The following is a 24398-nucleotide window of genomic DNA, read 5'->3' on the forward strand; positions in this document are numbered from 1 at the left end:
GTCATTGTTCAGGATCACCTGAACCTGATCACAGGAGGTCTGGAAAGGAAAGTAAGTAAGTAAGGTCTGTTAGCCTGAAAATGTGACTGGCTAATGGGCATCCAAAGACCTTCCAGGCCTACAGTGAATTTGAAGATGATATTGAATTTATATCCTGCCCTATACTCTGAATCTGAGAGTCTCAGAGCGATCACAATCTCCTTTACCTCCCCCCCCACAACAGACACCCTGTGAGGTGGGTGGGGCTGAGAGAGCTCTTGCAGCAGCTGCCCTTTCAAGGACAACTCCTGCGAGAGCTATGGCTGACCCAAGGCCATTCCAGCAGGTGCAAGTGGAGGAGTGGGGAATCAAACCCGGTTCTCCCAGATAAGAGTCCGCGCACTTACCTACTACACCAAACTGGCTCTAAGGTGATCTACACCAAACTGAACTAAGGTGTAACACAACACTCCGCCTCTTGAACTTAACTGATCCATGTCATGAATGCGGGCAAACTGGGTTAGGTTCATTCATGAAGATAAATCATGCCCCAAAGTGCCAGCCTCAAGCGTCTGCAAGATTAATTAAAACTTGAAAAAAGCCTAAGCAAGCCACAATAACCTTTGACTCATTTAATGAAAATTAACAACAACATCTAAGCACTGAAAACACAAAATCTGATTTAACTGATAAAACAATAATCTCTTTAATGAGCTACAACCCTTCCTAACCTGAGTTTTGTTTTCTCTGATTCATAAACAATCTAGGTTCGCTAATGCCTGGGGTGGGGGGGAAGTGTGGTGTCCCTTTAACACCATGTGGTGGGAGGTGGGACATATTTGAGGGCTTCAAACTTGGTTAGTTTCTTCCATACTTTGAGCATTTTTAACGTTTCTTCCTGGCTAGGGGAAGATTTCTGCGTAGATTGAACCTTTCTATAAAAGTTTATATTGTGTCAATGCTTTATATGGTCTGTGGTTGTTTTTAAAGATGTGAATAAGAAAAAAGCTCTTTTGATCAGCTAAGCAGTAACATGGTTTCTCCTTGTGTGGGTTCTTTGGTGCGGCTGATGTCCGTTCTGACAGAATCTCTTTCCGCACACCGAGCAGTCAATAGGTTTCCACCCCCCCCCCCACCGGTGTGGGTTCTCTCACGCCTCTGAAGAGCGCCACTCAAACTGAATCTCCTTCGACACTCACAACATTCAAAAGGCTTCTCCCGTGTGCGTTCTCTGATGCCTCCGAAGATCGTCACTCAACCTGAATCTCCTTTCACACAGCATTCAAAAGGCTTCTCCTGTGTACGTTCTGTGATGCCTTTGAAGATGGCCACCCAACCTGAATCTCTTTCCACATTCAAAACATTCAAAAGGTTTCTCCCCGTGTAGGCTCTCTGATGATGCATTTGAAGATTACCAAGCGGACTGAATCTCTTTCCACACTCTGAACATTCAAAGGGTCTCTCAGCTGTGTGGATTCTCTGATGCTTTTGAAGATTCCCCATCACTGAACGTTTTCCCACATTCTAAACATTCAAAAGGTTTCTCCCCTGTGTGGGTTCTCTGATGCTGTTGAAGATGGCTATTCTGACTGAATCTCTTTCCACACTCTGAACATTCAAAAGCTTTCTCCCCTGTGTGGGTTCTTTGATGCCTTTGAAGATCGCCGCTGAACCTGAATCTCTTTCCACACCCTGAACATTCAAAAGCTTTCTCCCCTGTGTGGGTTTTCTGATGCAGTTGAAGATGGCCACTCCGACTGAATCTCTTTCCACACTCTGAACATTCAAAAGGTTTCTCCCTTGTGTGTGTTCTTTGGTGCGCAAGAAACTGTGATCTGTTTTTGAAGTGCTTTCCACTCTTGCCTTCATTAGTCTCTGCTTTGCAACATGTACCTTGCGTCTCTTCTCTACCACATGGCTGACTTTCTTTCTCTTAGGTCTGCCTTGATTTATGATGTTTTCTTTCAAGGCTTCATTTGTAACTCGATCTGGTAACTGCTGATTGCGTTCCTCACTCTCCTCATTCCTCTGATCATCCTCCTCTGTTGGAATAAATACGGAGATCCCATGAACACCTGGGAGGGCAGGTAAGGTCCAAAGGCATCTATGGGATTGCAGGAGGAAAGGACTGATGGCTTTTGGGCCTCCTCTAGCTTGCCTGATCTTAACCACCCTCTCCTATTTTCCCCAGAATATCTAGTATTTAAGGATCCTGCATCTCCTCGAGAGCCACAATTGAATTTCTCTCAGAAGGAGCCCCCGAACCTCCCAATCCCAGTCTCCAGAAGCCTTCCTTACCCAATGGGCTGTTTGATTGTACCAACCTAAATGTTTTCAAAAGTGAATAAAAATCTCCCATGGCCAGGGGTCATTTTGTAGAAAAATAGGTGGCGGAGCTCATCAGCATAACTCATTAGCATATGCTGCTGCACCCCAGCCAAAAGCAACCTGATACAAGTAAGGAGAGCCCCGGGCGAGTGAGGCCTGCTTGGGCTGGCTAGAGATCCAGCCAGCCCAATCAGGCCTCGCTCTCCTGGGGCTCTCCTGGTCCCCCCCCCACTCAAAAGGCCAACAAGCCACCCACCACCCAAAATCATATAAGAAGTGGAGAAAGGGGTGGCGCAGGCTCCCCCAAGGGTTAATGAGGGCTGCTGGGGGCGTGGCAAAGCCGCTGGTGGCTGGCTGGCTGCCCGCTCTCCTAATCCAGGGATTGTTATGCAGCTGCACCTCCTATTCAATGGACAAGGGAGGTGGGGAGGAGGAGGGGGAACCCTCAGAAAGGCTCAGGAGCTGCACTCCTGTGAGCTCCTGCTGAATATGAGGCCTGCCCATGGCTATTCCTTGCCTGTTCCTGTGACATAACCATGAAGGAGACTCACTCTCAACCAGCTCATCTGGGAAGGAAATATGCTCTTGAGATCCTCTTGAGAAACTCTCCCGTCTTTCATTGGATACAAGGCCAAAGAAACTCCATTTGCAAAGCCTAGTCCGCTTGTTCTTTGGCCTTGGTCTTTGTAGGATAATCTGGGGCAGGGATGCTCTGTCTTCTTGATGCTTGGGGGCAACAGAACATAAGAACATAAGAGAAGCTGTGTTGGATCAGGCCAATGGCCCATCCAGTCCAACACTCTGTGTCACATAAGAACATAAGAGAAGCCATGTTGGATCAGGCCAATGGCCCATCCAGTCCAACCCTCTGTGTCACACAGTGGCAAAAAAAAAGGGTTCACAAGTGGGGCTAGGAGCCCTTCCACTTTACCCCCCCTCCCAAGAATCAAGAATACAGAGCATCACTGCCCCAGACAGTTCCAAAAATATGCTGTGGCTAATAGCCACCGATGGACCTCTGCTCCATATTTTTATCCAAACCTCTCTTGAAGCTGGCTATGCTTGTAACTGCCACCACCTCCCATGGCAGTGAATGCCACATGTTAATCACCCTTTGGGTGAAGAAGGACTTCCTTGTATCTGTTTTAACCCGACTGCTCAGCAATTTCATCAGTTGCTTTCTTTCCACCTCTCTCTCCCTCTCCCCATCTATTTTCCATCCTTTTCTCCCAGATAAGAGTCTGCACACTTAACCACTACACCAAACTGGCTCTCCAAAGTTAAAGTTGGAGGTTAAAGGTTAAAGTTGCTTTCTTTCTGCCTCTCCACTCCCCCCATCCATTTGCCAGCCTGCCTGCCTTGCAGCTCTCAAGCATCTGATGTTTATTCTATGTAGCTCTTACATTAAGCAAGTATGCCTACCCCTGGTCTGAAGCAATAGAACTGAGTTGGAGTCCAGTGACCCTTTTAAGGTCGACAAAATTGTGTGTGCGCATGAAAGCTCATACGTTGAATAAAACTTCATTGGTCTTAAAGCTGGCACTGGACTCTAATTTTGCCCTATATATATGGATTAGCATTCTTAGCACTACATACTGAGAGCTAGTTTGGTGTAGTGGTTAAATGCATGGACTCTTATCTCGGAGAACCAGGTTTGATTCCCCACTCATTCACATGTACCTGCTGGGTGACCTTGGGTCAGTCCCAGTTCTCTCAGAGCTGTTCCTCTCAAGAGCAGTTTCTGTCAGAGCTCTCTCAGCCCCACCTACCTCACACACGTTGTCTGTTGTGGGGAGGGGAAGGAAAAGGAGATTATAAACTGCTCTGAGACTCCTTCAGGTAGTGAAGGGCAGCATAAAAATTCAAAAATAACTTCTGCTTTCATTTGTTATTGTCTCCAGGTTGCATGAGAATATACTTTCCTTGGACCAAGAGAGAAAGACACAAAACTGAAGATACAGGCATATGACCGGGGTAGAAGGTAATTGAAAATGAAGTCCATGTATTTTATCCCTGCCTTCCGTCACTGAGAGTTAAGAACACAAGAGAAGCCATGTTGGATCAGGCCAATGGCCCATCCAGTCCAACACACTGTGTCACATAAGAACACAAGAGAAGCCATGTTGGATCAGGCCAATGGCCCATCCAGTCCAACACACTGTGTCACATAAGAACATAAGAGAAGCCATATTGGATCAGGCCAATGGCCCATCCAGTCCAACACTCTGTGTCACACAGTGGCCCAAAAAATCAGGCACCATCAGGAGGTCCATCAGTGGGATCAGGACAACAGAAGCCTGCCCATAAACATATGGCAGCCCTTTGGATAAACATATGGAACAGAGCTCCATCACTGGATATTAGCCAGAAGGTATAGATGGAACCAGGCTTTGGATTCAGCAGGAGCTCACAGGAATGCCTCTCCTGAACCTTTCTGAGGGTTCCCCCTTCTCCTCCCCACCTTGTCGATTGAATAGTAGGTGCATAACAATCCCTAGATGAGCTCCACCACCTATTTTTCTACAAAGCAACCCTGGATGGAACTCTCTGTCTGGGGCAGTGATGCTCTGTATTCTTGGTGCTTGGGAGGGGCAACAGTGGGAGGGCTTCTAGTGTCCTGGCCCCGCTGGTGCACCTCCTGAAGGCACCTGGGTTTTTTGGCCACTGTGTGACACAGAGTGTTGGACTGGATGGGCCATTGGCCTGATCCAACATGGCTTCTCTTAGGTTCTTATGTGACACACAGTGTTGGACTGGATGAGCCATTGGCCTGATCCAACATGGCTTCTCTTATGTTCTTATATGACACAGAGCGTTGGACTGGATGGGCCATTGGCCTGATCCAACATGGCTTCTCTTAGGTTCTTATGTGACACACAGTGTTGGACTGGATGAGCCATTGGCCTGATCCAACATGGCTTCTCTTAGGTTCTTACGTTCCCACTGTGCCCCCCCTCACCCGCAGCATCAAGAATACAGAACATCACTGCCCCAGACAGAGAGCTCCAACAATACGCTGTGGCTCATAGCCACTGATGGACCTTTGCTCCAGATGTTTATCCAGTCTCCTCTTGAAGCTGTTTATGCTTGCAGCTGCCACCACCTCCTGTGGCAGTGAATTCCACGTGTTATAAAATGATTTTATATTGGTCCTATTTTCAGTGTTTATTGTATTATTTGGAGCTGATATGTAATATATATGTTTAACCATGGAGGAAGTCCAAATTGGCCAGAATACATACACTTTTGATTTGATACTGATGTATGATATTATTCTGTTTTGAGGCTAATGTTAGGCCTATATCTGTTTTTTAAATCTAATTTGTAATAAATACATGCATTGTCATATATTTGATAATATATACTTTTAATTGATAGTATTTGCCCCTTATGTTTGTGGTAATAGACCTTTTGGTTTCTTAATTCAACTTGCTTCGGTTAAGCTTTTCTTCCCCTCTTACTTTTCCCAGCCCACTTGGGTCTCCAAACAGGCAGGGTATAAACAAAGAAATTCAGGAAGTAACTAAAGAAGCCTCTATGAAAGGCGCAGGATATTTTTCTCCAAGCCGGTCCCAATCTTATTAACACTGTAACTTGGTTTTGCAAAACAGGGAAGAAAAAAAGAGAGAGGGATCTCCATCGCCACCTAGTGGCCGGATACCTTTATTGTCTGATGAGGGCGCAAAATAAGGAGGAGAGTTATAGATTTCTCTGTGTGCATTCGAGATCGGAGGCAGAAGAGATGGCTTCTCCAGACGTTGAATGCTCCCCGTCAGTTCCCCATCCTTTGGAATCCCTTCTGTGGCAGCTGGGAACTGACAGCCGCCCTCATTCCGGGTGATATCTGTGCAGGATTGTAACTCAGTGCTCTCTCAAGACAGAAACGCGAGTGTTTTCGATGCAGTCTCCAGGATTTTCTTCCGCTTGGTCAAGTTACAGGCATGTTATAAATGCCTGCAGGACAGAGCACTCCTGAATCTTGCCATGGAACGCTTTGGCACACCGAGAGGGTTCTTTGCTTAAGATGGGTAATAAGCAGACGATATTTACCGATGAACAACTGGATGCCTATCAGGTAAGCGTTCTTCGTTGGCGTTCTTGGGAATCAGGGGTGCATGCTTCTTCGATGGGCACGCCACCTTGTTTATGCAAAGACAGCCGAAGATCTTTTAGCCTCAAGAGGCGGAAAAACCGCACACGGTTCAACCTCCCCAAGGCACCAAAGACATAGCGATGGCAACATTTTGGGGGAGAGGCTGTGGCTCAGTGGCAGAGCACATGTCTCGCATGCAGAAGATCCCAGGCTGTGCAGAGATTCGGTCCTCCTTCCAAAAGAAGGCTATTGGGGCAGCCAGCGATGTTCCCTCTAAGCTGCCGAGTCTTGTCAGCAAAAATTCTACTTTGTGAGCTGCTGGCATTAGTTGTGAGCGACTGCATCAATTAGTGCGCTCTGGGGTCATCCTTCCCGAGCTACGACGAAAATCTGTGAGCTGGAGGCTAAAAATCTGTGAGCTAGCTCACGCTAACTCAGCTTAGAGGGAACGCTGGTAGCCGGTCTTTGCAAAGGCCCCTGCTCTTGAAATCTTGCCGCCGGTTTGACAGTCCAGGACTGCCACAGGAGGTGGTGGCGGCCACAAGTATAGTTCAAGAGGGGTTTAGATAAAAATATGGAGCACAGGTCCATCAGTGGCTATTAGCCACAGTGTGTGTGTATATATAAAAATTTTTGCCACTGTGTGACACAGAGTGTTGGACTGGATGGGCCGTTGGCCTGATCCAACATGGCTTCTCTTATGTTCTTATGGTCGTTCATAAGGCAACACCACCAAACAATCCAAACCCTGGTGTGTTTTTTTTGCTGTGGAGTCGCAGCTGGCTTATGGCGTTTTCAAGGCAAGAGACGTTCAGAGGTGGCTTGCCGTTTCCTGCCTCTGCGTAGCCACCCTGGACTTCCTTGGTGGTCTCCCATCCAGACCAGAGGGGATCCTGCTTAGCTTCCTCGAATGGACAAAATCAGGGTCACCTGGGCCCTCCAGCTCAGGGTTAGGGCATGTCAAAATATTTGGGTGTCTTTTCATCCATGCCTTCTCTTGGGAGTCTACCCACCGACTCCTGCTGTTCACGTTCTAGATGGTGGGAGTCCTAGATCCTAGGAAGGATCTGAGAAAGGGAAACGTCAGGATCGGCTCCATCTTGGCCTCTGAGTTGTGACCACCCCCAAAAAGATGAGGATGAGAACGCACCAGCTTGGGTGCCTTCGGTTCCAGGAAAGCAACGTCGGGACCTTTTCCAAATGATTCTGCAGATAATCCTGTCGAAATCCACGGGAGCTTTGCCAGGAAAATGTGCTTGGTGGGGTTGGTCCTGCCCAATCCGTTGCAGAATTCTAGGGGGTTCGGGTTAACCAGGGGGGGGGAAAAATCCTCTGCGATTGTGTGCCTCCTGCTATTCTAGACCTTTCTGACGAGTGAATCTGGAAAGAGGGGGAAGCGTTTGGGTCAGCCTCCCCAGTCACGGCTGACGGAAGGTGGAGCTGATAGCAAAATCACGATCTATCGCAGGCAGAAAAATAACTCTGGCTGGCCGTGGCACGCCCAGATGCAGCTAGGTCCACGGCCCACTTAGTAGAACTAATTTCTAAATCGATTGCATCCAGGGCAATCAATACTTTTATTTCTGCTTAGCTGCTATGTGGGGCTGGAGAATGAGATAATGGGGTGGGGTGGAGCCTCAGCTGAAATCTGCCAGGTATTTGGTCAATTGCTTTCCCTCCAGGCGCTAAATGAACAGGACTTATAAATCTAAGTGTTGTGACCTGAGTTGGTTGTGAATTAGGAGACCAGCGGAAGGGACACTGCTTTGCACACAGGAGGGACCTGGGTTCAATTCCCATCCTCTCCAGTTGAAAGGATCAGGTAATGGATGATGTGTTAGACCAGGGGTGGCCAAACGGGCTTAATGTAAGAGCCACATAGAATAAACATCAGAGGTTTGGGAGCCACAAGACATGAACGTCAGATGCTTGAGGGAGGGAGGGAAGGAAGGGAAGAAGGGAGGAAGGAAGGAGATGGATGGGGAAGGGGGGGAGAGGTGGAAATAAAGCAACTTTAACTTTGAATGCATTCTCCAAGCTGCCCGCTGGCTTGGCTTGGAGAAGTGATTTAAAGTGAGTAGTGCCTTCTCCAAGCTGGCTGACAGGGTGGTGAGAGCCACACAATAGGTGTGAAAGAGCCACACATGGCTCCCGAGCCACAGTTTGGTTACTCCTGCGTTAAATCTTTACTGGAGACCATGGAGAGCAGCTGCCAGTCTGAGTAGACAATACCGACCTTGTTGGACTGATGACCTGATTCAGTGTAAGGCAGCTTCGTGTGCTCATGAGCATATTTTATGGTTGTGAGGATACCCCTTGTCACTGATCTTTGATTCGGTCACCCTCAACACTCCCTCTAAGCTATGGAGTCCGGTGAGCAGAAATTGTACTTTGTGAGCTACTGGCATTTAAGTTGTGAGCTCCTGCATAAATCAGCTTGCGCCGGGGCCATTTGTCCTGAGCAAAGGCAAAAATGTATGAGCCGGAGGCTAAAAGACGGTGAGCTAGCTCACACAAACTCAGTTTAGAGGGAACGCTGGTCACCCTGTATATTTTTTTTAAGTCTTGAAAAGGAAGTTATGGGAGGGTCTGATTTGAATCAGTGGATTTAATCCGTTTTCTTGCTCTCCCTGCACCCCCCCCAGTTAAAATCCCCTCTTACGTTCTGTTAGTCCTTGCAATATAAATGGTTATCTTTCCCCTTCTACCATGGGCTTAACAGCTGGGAAAAGGTCAATGTCTAATGAGAATAAGGACACTGGGGGAAAGAGTTTAGGGTTGCCAATCCCCAGGTGGGGGCAGGGGATCCCCTGGTTTGGAGGCCCTCCCCCCCACTTCAGGGTCATCAGAAAGCACGGGGGGGTGTTGTTTGCTGAGCACTCCATTATTCCCTATGGAGACCAATTCCCATAGCGTATAATGGAGAATTAATCCACGGGTATATGGGGCTCTGGGGGGCTCTGTTTTTTGAGTTAGAGGCACCAAATTTTCAGCATAGCATCCAGCTCCTCTCCCCAAACTACCCTCCGTGTCTCAAAAAGATTGGACCAGGGGGTCAGGTTCTATGAGCCCTTAAAGAAGGTGTCCCTATCCTTCATTATTTCCATATGCAGAGAAGGCATTTAAAAGGCATGCGGTCCCTTGGAATGTGACGGCTAGAACTCCCTTTGGAGTTCAGTTATGCTTGTCACAACCTTGCTACTGGCTCCACCCCCAATGTCAGAGACTCAGAGCGGCTTACAATTTCCTGTATCTTCTCCCCCCACAACAGACACCCCGTGAGGTGGGTGGGGCTGAGAGGGTTCTCACAGCAGCTGCCTTTTCAAGGACAACCTCTGCCAGAGCTATTGACTGACCCAAGGCCATTCCAGAAGCTGCAAGTGGAGGAGTGGGGAATCGAACTCGGTTCCCCCAGATAAGAGTCCATGCACAACCACTAGACCAAACCGGCTCTCAGGGCCCATTTGCTCTGGGCCCATTTTTCCTGAACTAAATGTGTGCACTGGAGGCCTGAAAGCTGTGAGCTAGCTCACTCTAGCTCAGTTTAGAGGGAACACTGCTCACAAGCTGTCTGTTGTGGGGCGAGGAGCAGTGTTCCCTCTAAGCTTCTGCTTTGTAAGCTACTGGCCTTAATGTTTGGAGCTACTGCAAACATTAGTTTGCTCTAGGGCCCTTTTCCCTGAGCTGAGACAAAATGTGTGAGCTGGAGGTTAAAAAATTGTGAGCTAGCTCACACTAACTGTCAAGCGCGCTCATTTCTGGACCACATTTTACTATGTAGAGAGCAGGTCATCAGCTCTCCAGCTCTCCCCCATTATTTACAACCCAGAGGGCACGTAGCAAAAACATCTGGCCCTGGGATGTTTATACTAGAGGCTGGCCGCTGATACCTCCAAGTCGCCTCTCCCCCGGTTTCACACAGGCAATCCTTATCTCTCCACAAAGAAGTGTGAGAAGGTTTGATGTTTCCAATAGCCTAAAATTCCTCCGTAAGAAAATAGTTGCCTAGTAACCTCTGAACCCATGACTCAAGTATGCATCTATATAATGTAACCTTTGCTGACATCCTCTATAGCAACTGAGTAACTGTTTGTACCCCATTACTCCCAAGGTTTGTGTCCTTGGCAAAGCTCCTGAGTTTCTAACAATAAACCTACTTTTGATTCAAAACAAAAGGACTCGGTTATTGGGAAATATCGGCGCTTGACACTAACTCAGCTTAGAGGGGACACTGCCGAGGAGGGGAAGGCAATTGTAAGCTGCTCTGAGACTCCTTCAGGAAGAGAAAAGTGGGGATGAAACCAACTCTTCTTCCTCTTTGATAAGGCCAGCAGGGGGAGCCAGGTCATGCAGGGAAAAAGGAAGGCTGGCTGGGGCCACAAACAGCGGCAGCAAAGGCCCACCGAGGCAGCTTTTAGGGCAGGATCATGGCCAACTCCAAGCGTGGAGTTGGGGAAGTTCTTTGGGGAAGCTTGGAGGCTATTTACAATCTAGAAGCTAAGATAAAATATATACCACGAGTTAGGAAAGGCACAAACAGGTACAAGAGAAGGCCTGCATGGTTAACAAAGTAATGGAAGCTGTAAAAGGTAAGAAGGACTCCTTTAAGCAGTGGAAAGCTAGTCCAAGTGAAATTAATAAAAGGGAACACAGGCTGTGGCAAATCAAATGCAAGATTGTGATCAGGCAGGCAAAAAGGGACTATGAGGAGCATATTGCAAAAAAACATAAAGACCAACAATAAAAATTTCTTCAAATATATTAGAAGCAGGAAACCAGCCAGGGAGGCAGTGGGGCCCTTGGATGACCAAGGGGTAAAAGGATTACTGAAGGAGGATAGGGAAATGGCTGAGAAGCTGAATGCATTTTTTGCCTCCATCTTCATTGTGGAAGATGAGAAGCGTTTGCCTGCTCCAGAACCACTAATTTTGGAAGGGGTGTTGAAAGACCTGAGTCAAATTGAGGTGACAAGAGAGGAGGTCTTACAACTGATTGAAGAATTAAAAACTAATAAGTCACCCGGTCCGGATGGCAAACATCCAAGAGTTCTGAAAGAACTCAAAGTTGAACTTGTGTATGTGTGTGTGTCTGTGTGTGTATATACACACACACACACATATATTGGCCACTGTGTGACACAGAGTGTTGGACTGAATGGGCCATTGGCCTGATCCAACATGGCTTCTCTTACGTTCTTATGTGAGCTGCTGGATATAGAGTGGCTTGCAACAAGTAGAATGGCGGTCCAACGCTTTTGTTGGTCAGTCGCACAGTTCAGTCCAACTGTTTGCGACCCCATGACCCTAGTCACGCCAGGCCCTCCTGCCTTCTATCATCCTCCGAAGTCTGCTCAAATTCGTGTTTGTTACATCAGTAACGCTGTCCAGCCATCTCTACAATGCTACAGCGCACCAAAACTTGCAGTTCATACCTACTTCCTGGGAATGGTTTGCCTTTCGATTTCTGGGGAAGCGCTCAACAAAGCAGGAGTCAAGTTTCACCTTTAAGACCAACAAAGTTTTATTCAGAACGTAAGCTTTCGTGCGCTAAATGCACGCTTCTTCAGACGAGGGGATTGTATTTATGTTTTTATTGATTTGATTTGATTTGATTTGTATCCCGCCCTCCCCACCGAAGCAGGCTCAGGGAGGCTCACAGCACAATTAAAACAATGCATATGATAAAATAGTACATTCTATAAAATTAAACATGCAGTGCTTTAAAACGACATTTCGTTTGGCGCTCAGATCGAGATGTTATACCTTATTCGATTTTACTGCGTGACGGTATTCCATCCACAATGTAGGTGCCATGTTAATTAAAGGCCAACTGGAAGAGGATGGTTTTGCAGGCCCTGCGGAACTGCTCAAGATTCCGCAAGGCCCGCATTTCCTCTGGCAGTTGATTCCACCAGTGGGGGGCAGCGATCGAAAAGGCCCTTTCCCTGGTGACTTTCAGTTTGGCCTCCTTCGGCCCAGGGATTACCAATAGGTTTTGAGAACCAGATCAAAGTACCCTCTGGGGAATATATGGGGAGAGATGGTCTCTAAGGTAGGCAGGTCCTTGGCCATATAGGGCTTTAAAGGTAATAATCAGAACCTTGTAACGAATCCGGTACACTATTGGCAGCCAGTGCAGTTTCCGCAGCCCCGGCTGTATGTGCTCCCATTTAGGGAGCTCCAATAACAACCCGGCCGCCGTGTTCTGCACTAGCTGCAGTTTCCGGGTTCGGCACAGGGGCAGTCCCATGCAGAGGGCATTACAGTAGTCCAACCTCCAGGTGACCGTTGCATGGATCACTGTTGCCAGGTCGTCACGCTGCAGGAAGGGGACCAACTGCTTCACCCACCTAAGATGGAAAAAAGCGGATTTAGCAGCGGCTGTTATCTGGGCCTCCATTGTCAGGGCAAGCTCCAGCAGCACCCCCAAGCTCTCGACTTTGTGCGCCGTTTTCAGCGGCGCACCGTCAAATGCTAGAAGGGGGATTTCCCTACCCAGACCGCCCCGGCTCAGGCAAAGGACCTCTGTCTTTGCTGGATTCAGCTTCAATCTACTCAGCCTGACCCATCCCGCCACAGCTTGCAGCGCCAGATCCAGATTTTCTGGGACACAGTCAGGCTGGCCGTCCATCAGTAGACAGAGTAGGTAGATAGAAGGGATGAAGAAGAAGAAGATATTGGATTTATATCCCGCCCTCCACTCCGAAGAGTCTCAGAGCGGCTCACAATCTCCTTTACCTTCCTCCCCCACAACAGACACCCTGTGAGGTAGATGAAGATATTGGATTTATATCCCGCCCTCCACCCCGAAGAGTCTCAGAGCGGCTCACAATCTCCTTTACCTTCCTCCCCCACAACAGACACCCTGTGAGGTAGATGAAGATATTGGATTTATATCCTGCCCTCCACTCCGAAGAGTCTCAGAGCGGCTCACAATCTCCTTTACCTTCCTCCCCCCCCCACAACAGACACCCTGTGAGGTGGGTGGGGCTGGAGAGGGCTCTCACAGCAGCTGCCCTTTCAAGGACAACCTCTGCCAGGGCTATGGCTGACCCAAGGCCATTCCAGCAGGTGCATGTGGAGGAGTGGGGAATCCAACCCAATTCTCCCAGATAAGAGAGCTCTGGCTGACCCAAGGCCATTCCAGCAGGTGCAAGTGGAGGAGTGGGGAATCAAACCCGGTTCTCCCAGATAAGAGTCCGCACACTTAACCACTACACCAAACTGGCTCTCCAAACTGGCTCAAACTGGATCAGGTACAGTGGGCTGAAATACATGCAGTTTGTTGATTAAGAGGGCAAACCGATACAGAGCTGGGATCACATGGTGGAACAGTGTGATAATTTAGAAGGCTATTTGGTCTGGATAGCCATCAAAGGTAATAAACGTTGCCTGCCGGTGTTCCTGCAAGTCTAGGCAAATTACAAAAGGACATGTATTTCCTTGTTGGAAATGCCTCTGCTGTTTCAGGCCTTAGGATGGTGCTGTCGGAGGTCTTGCTGGGGCTACTGACAATAGATAGCATAGAGTTTCCCCCCTCCCAAATGGCTAGAGTGTCCAGGAAAACCATAGAGTTTTCCCGGAAACGCCAAGAGCGGCCACGCACAGTGTTGCCAGCGGGATGACATCACTTCTGGGTGAAAGTCCACCCGCTCCGGGATGCAGGGGACTTGGCAACCCTATTCCAGAGCAAGGGGGTGCATTGTTGGAGAAAGGAATTTGGGGGGGGGGGGAGATTATGAGTATCTCAGATCCAGAACCTGGTTCTGAGAGTTCCGAGCGTCGTTCTGTGTACTATCCTCTGTTTGGTGTAGTGGTTAAGTGTGCGGACTCTTATCTGGGAGAACCGGGTTTGATTCCCCACTCCTCCACTTGCACCTGCTGGAATGGCCTTGGGTCAGCCATAGCTCTGGCAGAGGTTGTCCTTGAAAGGGCAGCTGCTGTGAGAGCCCTCTCCAGCCCCACCCACCTCACAGGGTGTCTGTTGTGGGGGAGGAAGATAAAGGAGATTGTGAGCCGCTCTGAGACTCTTCGGAGTGGAGGGCGGGATATAAATCCAATATCTTCTTCTTCTTCTTCTTCTTCTTCTTCTTCTTCTTCTTCTTCTTCTTCTTCTTCTTCTTCTTCTTCTTCTTCTTCTTCTTCTTCTTCTTCTTCTTCTTCTTCTTCTTCTTCTTCTTCTTCTTCTTCTTCTTCTTCTTCTTCTTCTTCTTCTTCTTCTTCTATCTTCTTTTAGCCCGATCTTCTTTGCAGCACCCATAACCTGTTAGATTTTCTGGTTTAGTACAGCCAGGAATCTTTACCTCAAGCAGCCTTCATTTTGGGCAGGAGCTCATGGGACCAGAGTTCTGGAACCTCTAAATTTTATTGTGCTCTTTCTTTCTTACCCCTCCCCAAATGCTTGCTTCTGGACTCCACTGCTCAGCCCCTGTCCCCCGGTGAGAATTTTTCTGAACTCTAAGATTTGACAAACTTTCTACTATTTTGCCGCCCACAAACTGAAATCTTCCTCGTGCCACTGTGGACACATAGGAGAAAGTAATTCAAAAAGTATGGTGGGACTGGAGTGAAGTTTTATAATGGCAATTACCAGTCAAGAAGTGTTTTAAGGCACAGGGGTAGTCCTATTTAGAGGGCATTACAGTAGTCCAACCTCCAGGTGACTGTTGCATGGATCACTGTTGCCAGGTCGTCACGCTCCAGGAAGGAGACCAGCTGCTTCACCCACCTAAGATGGAAAAAAGCAGATTTAGCAGTGGCTGTTATCTAGGCCTCCATTGTCAGGGCTGGTCTCCATTGTCAGGGCTGGTGTCCAGCAGCACCCCCAAGCTCTCAACTTTGTGCGCCATTTTCAGTGATAAGGCTGATATAATTTGGAACACCTTCCGGTGATGTCAGGGGTGTGTGGCGTGTGCAAATGAGTTGTGCTAATGAGCTCTAGCACCTCTTTTTCTGTCAAACGACCCCTGGCCTCGTAGCAGAATGCTTAAAGCTAACCACGCAGTGAACTTATGAAGTTATAGTGCCTTTTTGTCAATTTCAAACTAATACATGTCTGTTAAAGGAACTACATTCTAGATAGTGCAGGAGAGAGATAGAAACAGATTACCTGTTCTAGCGAAGTGGACGCTGCTGGATGCTAGATGTGTGCCCATTCCCCATGGTGCAAGATGGAGAGAAACATGCTCCTTCTTTGTGTGCGAGTGAGAGGAAGTGTGTTAGAGGGGGGAAAAGGAGATTGCTTCCTAGATTGTATCAGTCTACACCAGGGGTGGCCAAACTGCGGCTCAGGAGTGACATGTGTCTCTTTCACACATATTGTGTGGCTCTTGAAGCCCCCACTGACCCATAGGTTGGCTTAGAAAAGGCATTACTCTCTTCAAATCACTTCTCCAAGCCAAGCCAGCTAGTGGCTTGGAGAATGCATTTAAAGTTAAAGTTGCTTTATTTCCACCAGTGTGGGGGGAAGAGGAAGAGGCCAAATCCAGAGTGGCAGAAACGAAGAAGAGCCTGTCCAGGGCTTGGTTGGGTTGGAAGGATGGGATGACTAGGACAGACCAGGCGCCGACAGTCCTGACTCTGTGGAGCCTATGGTCACAGTTGATGTTGAAGGTCGGGAAATCACATTCCTTGTGGATACTGGAGCTGCGCAATCTCCATCCCCCATTCCTTCCTTCCTTCCTTCCTTCCTTCCTTCCTTCCTTCCTTCCTTCCTTCCTTCCTTCCTTCCTTCCTTCCTTCCTTCCTTCCTTCCTAACATAAGAATATAAGAGAAGCCATGTTGGATCAGGCCCATCCAGTCCAACACTCTGTGTCACACAGTGGCTAAAAAAAGTATATATATATATATATATACACACACACACACACATTGTGGCTAATACATCTGCTCCAGATTTTTATCTAACCCCCTCTTGAAGCTGGCTATGCTTGTAGCCACCACCACCTCCTGTGGCTGTGAATTCCACATGTTAATCACCCTTTGGGTGATTTTGGGTGAAGTACATCAAAATGTCAGAGCACGGGCCTTTTCAACCGCGGCCCCTGCCCTGTGGAACCAACTCCCTGAGGAGGTGCAGGCCCTGCGGAACCTTGACCAGTTCCGCAGGGCCTGCAAGACCACCTTTTTTAAACTTGCTTATTCAGACTGCTAAAGAAGGCTGTTAAATAAGGATCCGCCAATGCGGTTTAAAGACCTAGACCACTGTGTATAAACTGGCAGAACTAGCGTCAAACACCACCAGCACTGTCAGACCAAACTATCTAATTGTATTGACTGGTTTTTAATATTGTTAAATTTAATGTTTTATATTGTTTTATATTGTTAAATTTAAAGGTTTTATTTATTACTGTATGTTTTTAAGAAATGTTGTTAGCCCCCCTGAGCCTGCCGAGGCGGGGAGGGCGGGATATAAATAAAATTTATTATTATTATTATTATTATTATTTATCCGTTTTAACCCGATTGCTCAGCAATTTCATCAGTTGCTTTCTTTCCACCTCTCTCTCCCTCTCTCCATCTATTTTCCATCCTTCCTCCCTCCCTCCCTCCTTCCAGTTTGGTGTGGTGGTTAAGTGCATGGACTCTTATCTGGGAGAACCGGGTTTCATTCCCCACTCCTCCACTTGCAGCTGCTGGAATGGCCTTGGGTCGGCCATAGCTCTCGCAGAGTTGTCCTTGAAAGGGCAGCTGCTGTGAGAGCCCTCTCAGCCCCACCCACCCCACAGGGTATCTGTTGTGGGGGGAGAAGATATAGGAGATTGTAAGTCGCTCTGAGTCTTTGATTCAGAGAGAAGGGCGAGGTATAAATCTGCAGTCTTCTTTTCCTTCCTTCCTTCCTTCCTTCCTTCCTTCCTTCCTTCCTTCCTTCCTTCCTTCCTTCCTTCCTTCCTTCCTTCCTTCCTTCCTTCCTTCCTTCCTTCCTTCCTCCCTCCCTCCCTCCAACATCTAACTATTTATTCTGTGTGGCTCTTACGTTAAGCAAGTTTGGGCACCTGAAGGTAAAGCAGCTGGGCTCCTGAGTCCAAGCAACTTCTCTAAACACAGAGACTATGCTAGTTCTGTTGATCCCGCCTCCTGGCCCTGAAAACCCCCAAACCAGCCCTGTTAGGGGACATGGGCCGGGGAGGAGCGATCCCACGAACCAATCGGATGCTTTGAATAAGCTCTTCCCTCCCCCCCACCCCCGGCACCCTTATTCTACCATGTTCATTAATAACATTCTTTGTCCCTGTGCAATTTTCCATCTCAATGAAATTGCTCTGTACAGCTTCGATGATTCATCTCCATCGTTTGCCAGCCCCAAACATTTTAATTCAATTGGAATTCAATTGCCTGAGCTCTGGCTGATGAAAAAAAAAATCCAATAAAATTGGCTTCAAGCTCGTCTGGTAGAACGGGCTGCCCGTGTTGGGAAAGGACAACGCACGCCCAAGTGTCGTCATTTCAGAGACTCGGATTCTGGCCCCAGGTCTGGAATGAGATGTGCAAGGCAATCCTAGGCACCATTTTGTAGAACCTTGGCCTGCCTGATCCCATTGGGTTGCTCTTGTGTTCCCCTGGCGGATAACTTTGTAAGTTCTGATTACCTAGCTCAGAATGGCCAGTTTGGTGTAGTGGTTAAACGTGCAGAATCTTATCTGGGAGAACCGGGTTTGTTTCCCCACTCCTCCACTTGCAGCTGCTGGAATGGCCTTGGGTCAGCCTCAGCTCTCACAGAGTTGTCCTTGAAAGGGCAGCTGCTGTGAGAGTCATCTCAGCCCCATCCACCTCACAGGAGGGATGGTGGCTCAGTGGTAGAGCATCTGCTTAGGAAGCAGAAGGTCCCAGGTTCAATCCCTGGCATCTCCAAAAAAGGGTCCAGGCAAATAGGTGTGGAAAACCTCAGCTTGAGACCCTGGAGAGCCGCTGCCAGTCTGAGAAGACAATACTGACTTTGATGGAGCAAGGGTCTGATTTAGTATAAGGCAGCTTCATATGTTCTTCATATGTTCACAGGGTGTCTGTTGTGGGCGAGGAAGATAAAGGAGATTGTGAGCCGCTCTGAGATTCAGAGTGGAGGGCGGGATATAAATCCAATATCTTCCTCCACTTGCAGCTGCTGGAACGGCCTTGGGTCAGCCATAGCTCTCGTAGGAGTTGTCCTTGCAAGGGTAGCTTCTGTCAGAGCTCTCTCAGCCCCACCTTCCTCACAGGGTGTCTGTTGCAGGGGAGGAAGATAAAGGAGATTGTGAGCCGCTCTGAGACTCTGATTCAGGGAGAAGGGCGGGGTATAAATCTGCAGTGTTCTTCTTCTGCCTTCCACTGGAAGGCACGCAGTCGACTCTCAAGTTAAGTAATGGCTCGGCTCTTTTTCGGAGCCTCTCCAGTTACAGGGCAGATCGCCTACCACCAAGCAATCCAGCTTCCTGGGCGGTAAACAGAGCACCTTGAAGTGATAGCTGCAGAGTCTGGCCTTTACACTCTCTGGGACGAAGGCAGACTTGACCCAGCTGGCTCTTATTTCAGTTTATGCAGTTTCAGACAATGTGACATCGCCGGCCCCGTCTCTCGAGAACCCCTCTCATTGTACCTCTGTAACCTTATTCAGCCACACAATATGCCAGAGACACCCCCCTGCCCTCACCTCTCACTTCTTCCTAGGCAGGGAAGGAAGAGGACTTAATAATTGATGTCCGAGTTAGACTTCTGAGAAGGGTGCCTTGAAACCCAAACCAATCTGATTCGATCTGCCGGGGTGGTTTGCCTTTGGACAATTCGGGCTGTCGACCGATTAAATTTTTCTAGCTGCTCCCATCGTCTTGCCTTTGACCCAATTAACTTGAGAGGCTGTGCGGTGTCATGGTTAGAGGGTCAAACTAGGACTGGGAGATCTGCGTTCGAATCTGAACTGAACCCATAAGAACATAAGAGAAGCCATGTTAGATCAGGCCAATGGCCCATCCAGTCCAACACTCCGTGTCACACAGTGGCAGATTTTTTTTTAATACACACACACACACACTGTGGCTAATAGCCACTGATGGACCTCTGCTCCATATTTTTATCTAAACCCCTCTTGAAGGTGGCTATGCTTGTGGCCGCCACCACTTCCTGTGGCAGTGAATTCCACATGTTAATCACCCTTTGGATGAAGAAGTACTTCCTTTTATCCGTTTTAACCTGACTGCTCAGCAATTTCATCGAATGCCCACGAGTTCTTGTATTGTGAGAAAGGGAGAAAAGTACCTCTTTCTCTACTTTCTCCATCCCATGCATAATCTTGTAAACCTCTATCATGTCACCCCGCAGTCGACGTTTCTCCAAGCTAAAGAGTCCCATTAGCTCAGGGTTTTTTTTTTTTTTGAGCAGGAATGCATAGGAACGCAGTTCCGGCTGGCTTGGGGTCAGTGGGTGTGGCCTAAAATGCAAAGGAGTTCCTGCTGGGGTTTTTCTACAAAAAAGGATTAAATTAAATGGGATAAAACATGCATGGAGCTGCCTCATCTTGAACCAGACCATTGGTCTGCTGAACTCAGCATTTTCTGCTGTGACCGGCGGTGGCTCCAGGGTCCCAGGCAGAGAGAGCTCTTTCCCATCACCTCCTGCCTGGTCCTCTTAACTAGAGATGCTGGGGATTGAACCTGGGACCTTCTGCCTGCCAAGCAGATGCTTTACCACTGAGCCATGGCCTCTCTCCATCATTGTAGATGGCAGCAGCTCTCCAGGGTCTCAGGCAGAGAAAGATCTTTCCTTCTGCCTGGTCCTCTTATCTAGAGATGCTGAGGATTGGGACTTTCTGCATGCCAAGCAGAGGCTCTACCACTGAGCCAGGGTCCCAGATCAAGGTCTTTCCCATCACCTCCTGCCTGGTCCTTTTAACTAGAGATTTCGGGGATTGAACCGGGGACCTTCTGCCTGCCAAGCAGATGTTCTGTCACTGAGCCACAGTTTCTGATGTTTGTGTGTAAAGAGCCCTGAATGCTGGTCAAAACCTGGAGGAACGGCAAGATAAAAACGTCACTGGTGGCTTCGTCAATTTTTTCGCAAGCTCCAAATGCTCAACTGTGGATTCGCTCAAGGTCATTTAGTTGGCTTCACAGCTGAAAGGGGGATTTGAACAGGGATCTTCCCTGTCCTGGACTAGTATTCAAATCAGTACTCCACCACTCTGGCTATTACTAACTTGCTCCTTCGTTTTTCCTTGGGAAGGGGCCATGACACACTGGTAGAACATTTACCATGCAGAAACTCCCAGGTTCAATCTCTGGCATCTCTAGTTCAAAGGACCAGGCGGGAAGGGATGGGAAAGACCTCTGCCTGAGACCCTGGAGAGCTGCTACCAGACTGCATAGACCAAGGGTGGCCAGACTGTGGCTGGGGAGACTCCTGTGGCTCTTTCACACATATGATGTGGCTCTCGAAGCCCCTCTGCCCCATTGGCCAGCTTGGAGAAGGCATTTAAAGTTGTTTTCTTTCCACCTCTCCTCCCCATCTATTTGTCCTTCCTTCCTTCCTTCCTTCCTTCCTTCCTTCCTTCCTTCCTTCCTTCCTTCCTTCCTTCCTTCCTTCCTTCCTTCCTTCCTTCCTTCCTTCCTTCCTTCCTTCCTTCCTTCCTTCCTTCCTTCCTTCCTTCCTTCCTTCCTCCCTCCCTCCCTCCCTCCCTCCCTCCCTCCCTCCCTCCCTTCCTCCCTCCCTTCCTTCCTTCCTTCCTTCCTTCCTTCCTTCCTTCCTTCCTTCCTTCCTTCCTTCCTTCCTACATCTGATGTTCATGTCCTGTGGCTCTCAAACATCGGATAAGGGACGGTGGCTCAGTGGTAGAGCATCTGCTTGGGAAGCAGAAGGTCCCAGGTTCAATCCCCGGCATCTCCAAAAAAGGGTCCAGGCAAATAGGTGTGAAAAACCTCAGCTTGAGACCCTGGAGAACCGCTGCCAATCTGAGAAGACAATATTGAACTTGATGAACCAAGGGTCCGATTCAGTATAAGGCAGCTTCATATGTTCTGATATGTTTACTCTGTGCGGCTCTCACGTTAAGCAAGTTTGGCCACCCCTGGCATGGACCAAACCGATCTTGATGGACCAAGGGTCTGATTCAGTAGGAGGGAGCTTTGTGTGTTCATTTGGGGAGCAGAGCATTTGCTTGGCATGCAAAAGGTCCCAGGTTCAATCTCCAGCCTCTCCAGTTAAACAAGGGCCAGGTAAGCGGATGTTGGGATAGTCTTCTCTGACTGAGATCTTGGAGAGCTGTTGCCGGTCTGAGTAGACAAGGCTGACCTTGTCGGATCAACGTTCACTACTCCGATGCAACGCAGGACGGCTTCCTGTGTTTGTTCGTTCCCATAGAATAAGTTAGCACGTAAATGCTTACACGAGAAACAAGAATGTAACTCTCTGGCCAGCTCTCCCAGTCACCAAAGTCCTTTAATTTTCTTCTCTCTCTTGTACTGTTGCAGGACTGCACCTTCTTCACACGAAAGGAGATCCTTCGGTAAGCAGACCGCCCTCTGTTCTGCTCTGATAATTTGGAGAGGATGAGCTAAACGTTACTCAGTTGTCGGGTAGGGGTGGGGGCAGATTGGGGACTTAAAACTGGACAGGGGCCAAGCCAAACCAGCTGTAGCCAATGGTGTTGGGACCACTCACCTCGAACGATGGTGGCTGCCAGGGCGTCCTTTTGTAGCAGGAACTCCTTTGCATATTAGGCCACACACCCCTGATGAAGCCAGTCCTCCTGGAGCTTACAGTAGGCCCTTTACTAAGAGCTCTGTCAGCTGTTGGAGGATTGGCTACATCAGGGGTGTGGCGGCCTAAGATGCAAAGGAGTTCCTGCTACAAAGAAAACCCTGGATGGGAGGCCACAAAAGAAGTCCAGGTCAAAGCAGACAATGGCAAACCACCTCTTTCAGTCCATGGATTTGCAACAAGTCAGCTTTGACCGGGCTACCCTTTCTGCCACAGTTACGATTCTGGGTTTCCTTGTGAGATTCCCGGCTTTTACTGTAGGAAAACAGGATCATGGACTAGATGAACCGTTGGTCTGATCCTGCAGAGCTGGGGTGTGTGTTGTATTTTTGTATTTATGTGTGCATGTGTGTGTGTGTCCGCACTTGAAAGTCCTGGTGACCTCTGGTGACTGACCCCTACTGGGGGCCTGGAGGATATTCAGGGAGGCGGCTGAAGAAAGCCTGCCTCTGCCTCCCGGCTCTGGTATTCCAAGGAGGCCTCCCATCCAAGTACTTGCCAGAGTTGACCCTGCTTAGCTTCCGAAATCTGACGAGATCAGGCTTACCTAGACTACCCGGGTCAGGGCCCATGGAGCTGTTCTGACATTCTTCGGTGTCTAGTGTAAACCCGCTTGAAGAATTTCTACGTTTCCATCTCTTTTTTTTTGCCCAAAAGGAGCCATTGCTTCTGTGGTCAGTGTTCCTTCAAGGTAAAAATGTAAAAATGAACAATCATTCCCTTGTCCCGTCAAAGCGACAGGACTCTCGGTTCTGCCGAAGAGCAGATATCTGGAGAAGAACAGAACGTGTCAGGCAGGCAATGGAGGGTGGAACGGCGGGGAATTGGGCTGATGGATGTGGACTTCTTTTGCAGTGGTTCATTGGAGTTCTTTCGTGCTCACCCTTCCACACAAATACCTCCTGTATAAAAAAGAAATCTAGCATTTGGGGCCTTCTGGGAGAACGTTTCTCCGTGCCGCCCAACAGATATTTCTGTGTCACACAACGTGTATAACCCTACTCAGGGCCTTGGTTTTTTTTGTAGCAGGGACTCCTTTGCATATTAGGCCACACCCTCCCGATGTAGCCAATCCTCCTGGAGCTTACGTAGGCCCTGTACTAAGAGCCCTGTAAGCTCTTGGAGGATTGGCTACGTCAGGAGGGAGTGGCCTAATATGCAAAGGAGTTCCTTCTACAAAAAAAGCCCTGCCCTTACAGCATATTCTACCTGTTTTTTATTTATATTCCGCTTTTCTCCTTGAGCAGGGGCTCAGAGCAGCTTTTCCCATCGTTCCCTCCTCATCCTCCACATCCTCACAACGACCCTGTGAGGTAGGCGAGGCCGAGAGAGCTTGGTGGGTCTGATCACCTAGCAGGCAGAGGCTTCCCTTGCTGAACGAATCTTACTGTAATCCTCCCCCCCTAATATCCAGCCATTACTCTTCTGCCTGGAATTTAAGCCCATTCTTGCGAGTCCTCTCCTCTGCTGTCAACAGGAACAGCAGCCTGCCCTCCTCTAAGGGACAGTCCTTCAAAGAGAACACAGTTTTGAGTCCAGTCAGGCCAACAAAGTTTTATTCGACGTATAAACTTCTGTGTGCATGCGCACTTCCTCAGATACAATGAAATGGAAATTACCAGTCCATGCCTATAGAGAGAAGGTAAGAGCAGCAAATTAAAATACAGCATCATGAGGATCAGGGGTCATTTTGTAGAAAAATAGGGGGTGGCGCTCATTAGCATAACTCATTAACATATGCTGCCCCCCTCCCCCAGCCAAAAGCAACCTGTTGCAAGACAGGAGAGCCCTGGGTGAGCGAGGCCTTGCTCGCCTGGGGCTCTCCTGGTCTACCCCTTGCAGTCAAAAGGCCAGCAAGCCACCTGCCACCCAAAATCACATCAGAAGTGGAGAAAGGGTGGTGCAGGCTTCTCCAGGGGTTAATAGGGTTGCCAAGTCCGACTCAAGAAATATCTGGGGACTTTGGGGTGGAGCCAGGAGACCTTGGGGGTGGAGCCAAGGTCAAGGCTGTGACAAGCATAATTGAACTCCAAAGGGAGTTCTGGCCATCTCATTTAAAGAGACGGCACACCTTTTCAATGCCTTCCTTCCATAGGAAATAATGAAGGATAGGGGTACCTTCTTTTGGGGCTCATAGAATTGGACCCCCTGGTCCAAGCTTTTTGAAACTTGGGGGTATTTTGGGAAGAGACACTAGATGCTATACTGAAAATTTGGTGCCTCTACCCCAAAAAACAGCCCCCCCAGAGCCCCAGATACCCGTAAATCAATTCTC

General features: G+C 48.5%; 1 protein-coding gene and 1 non-coding gene across 3 annotated transcripts in view; both read left to right on the top strand.

Annotated features, from left to right (window-relative positions):
- Positions 1–6175: 6175 nt before the first annotated feature.
- Positions 6176–24398, top strand: part of CIB2 (calcium and integrin binding family member 2) — a 53216-nt gene continuing 34993 nt past the window's right edge. Inside the window, exons 1-2 of one of the 2 annotated variants that reach the window (XM_060260137.1) lie at positions 6176–6382; positions 21835–21869. In XM_060260137.1, the coding sequence (XP_060116120.1) occupies positions 6332–6382; positions 21835–21869 (86 nt within the window). In that variant the 5' untranslated portion in view covers positions 6176–6331. The remainder of the gene's footprint in view (positions 6383–21834; positions 21870–24398) is intronic. The other variant, XM_060260136.1, reaches the window with a different exon arrangement.
- On the top strand, positions 18176–18250 carry TRNAP-AGG (transfer RNA proline (anticodon AGG)). The gene has a single exon. It is a non-coding gene; the product is annotated as a tRNA-Pro (tRNA).

The sequence above is a fragment of the Heteronotia binoei genome, chromosome 19, assembly GCF_032191835.1.
Source record: "Heteronotia binoei isolate CCM8104 ecotype False Entrance Well chromosome 19, APGP_CSIRO_Hbin_v1, whole genome shotgun sequence".
Classification (NCBI taxonomy): Eukaryota; Metazoa; Chordata; class Lepidosauria; order Squamata; family Gekkonidae; genus Heteronotia; species Heteronotia binoei.